Source organism: Austrofundulus limnaeus, unplaced genomic scaffold (assembly GCF_001266775.1).
Source record: "Austrofundulus limnaeus strain Quisiro unplaced genomic scaffold, Austrofundulus_limnaeus-1.0 Scaffold58, whole genome shotgun sequence".
NCBI classification, from domain to species: Eukaryota; Metazoa; Chordata; class Actinopteri; order Cyprinodontiformes; family Rivulidae; genus Austrofundulus; species Austrofundulus limnaeus.
In genome coordinates this window covers 2,559,194-2,560,578 of record NW_013952460.1, presented here as the reverse complement: position 1 = coordinate 2,560,578, position 1,385 = coordinate 2,559,194, and the positions used below count along the sequence as shown (strand labels likewise).

The window sequence follows — 1,385 nt, the reverse complement described above, 5'->3', positions numbered from 1 at the left end:
AAAACTAAAAGCTGCAAAAAATATATTTTCAAACTATTGTCAAATTTAGTCTAATAATTGAAAACATGGATGAAATAAGAAATATGAAACAAATAAAATATATGCAAAGCAGAACACAGCTAAATGTATCAAAAGTATGTCTACGTAATACAGTATTAGAATTTTCTGAGACCATGAATTTTGGTTTTTCTTTTTTTTTTCCCAGTAAGAGGTTTTTATTTAATAGAATTTTTGGACAAAACAATCGCAATATATCACCTTGCTTATAGTATCGCAATATATCGGGATATATCGTATCGTGACCCCTCTGTCATGATATGTATTGTTTTGCTAAATTTTTGCCAATACACAGCCCTAGTTAAAAGTCCAGTACGGATCAGTTGTGTGTTTGTTGTTCAGGGAGAATGAAGCTCTGTGGAGGGAGATATCAGACCTACGACAGAAACACTCTCACCAGCAACAACTTATTAAAAAGGTAAGAAAACAGCTGCTTGGATGATCTGACACCAAACTGACAGTTTCTCCTTTAAAACAAACAAAATCAGCAACGTTATAAAATCAGTCTTTATGAAACTGTTCTTCTCTTCCAGCTGATACATTTCATCATCACGCTGGTGCAGAGCAAACACATTCTGAATCTGAAACGTAAAAGGTGAGCTGCGTCTGTTCAGCTGGGTTTCTGCTTCTTTCTAATGTTTAACTTGAAGAGTTGAAAAAGCAACTTTTGAGATTTTTCACCTTTGAGCAGAAACACTTCTTCAGCTCTGYAGAGTTCAAAAGCTTAAACATGCAACTTTACAGATGGTTAATAAAGTCCTAATGCACCCCCATACCATCAGAGAGGCAGAGCTTTGAGTGATCACAGGCTGGATGGTCCTGGAGTCCTTACTTCTAACATTTGATTTGAAACCGTTCAGTCMTTTAAAATGTTTTTCTGACGCATCCTGTGAATTACCGGTGCTGGTTTGTTTTCAGCATCTTTAYTTTAAGTCTGAGTAACATCTTGAATGAAACTAAAACACACAAAATGTTAAAAATGATTGTAAAACCTTTGTTTTTTTCAGGTCAATTCTTATGAACGGCAAAGGAAAAAAAGCCAAATACATCCATGAGATTTCTGATGAGAAGTCGTGTGTTGATCAGGTCAGCAGCTCTGAGTTTGATTTGATGCTGGAAAAAACTGACATTCTGATTCTTTTCTAACCCTGCAGTGTACAGTCTATTAAGACATGACAAATACAGAAACTGATTTGAATAACACTAAGTTTTCTGTTTGATTGGTCTAGTGCAGAGGTTCTTAACCTTTTTGACCTCGGAGCCCAATTTATTGAACATAAAGTGACACGAGGCCCAGTTAGACATTATCATATGGATCAAAATGATAA

General features: G+C 35.4%; 1 protein-coding gene across 1 annotated transcript in view; it reads left to right on the top strand.

Moving 5' to 3' along the window:
• hsf2 (heat shock transcription factor 2) overlaps positions 1 to 1,385 on the top strand; it is a gene marked incomplete at its 5' end in the record, with an annotated part of 9,644 nt that overhangs the window by 1,899 nt on the left and 6,360 nt on the right. Inside the window, 3 exon segments of the mRNA XM_014009496.1 lie at positions 400 to 475; positions 591 to 652; positions 1,065 to 1,143. Coding sequence (XP_013864950.1) covers positions 400 to 475; positions 591 to 652; positions 1,065 to 1,143 — 217 coding nt within the window.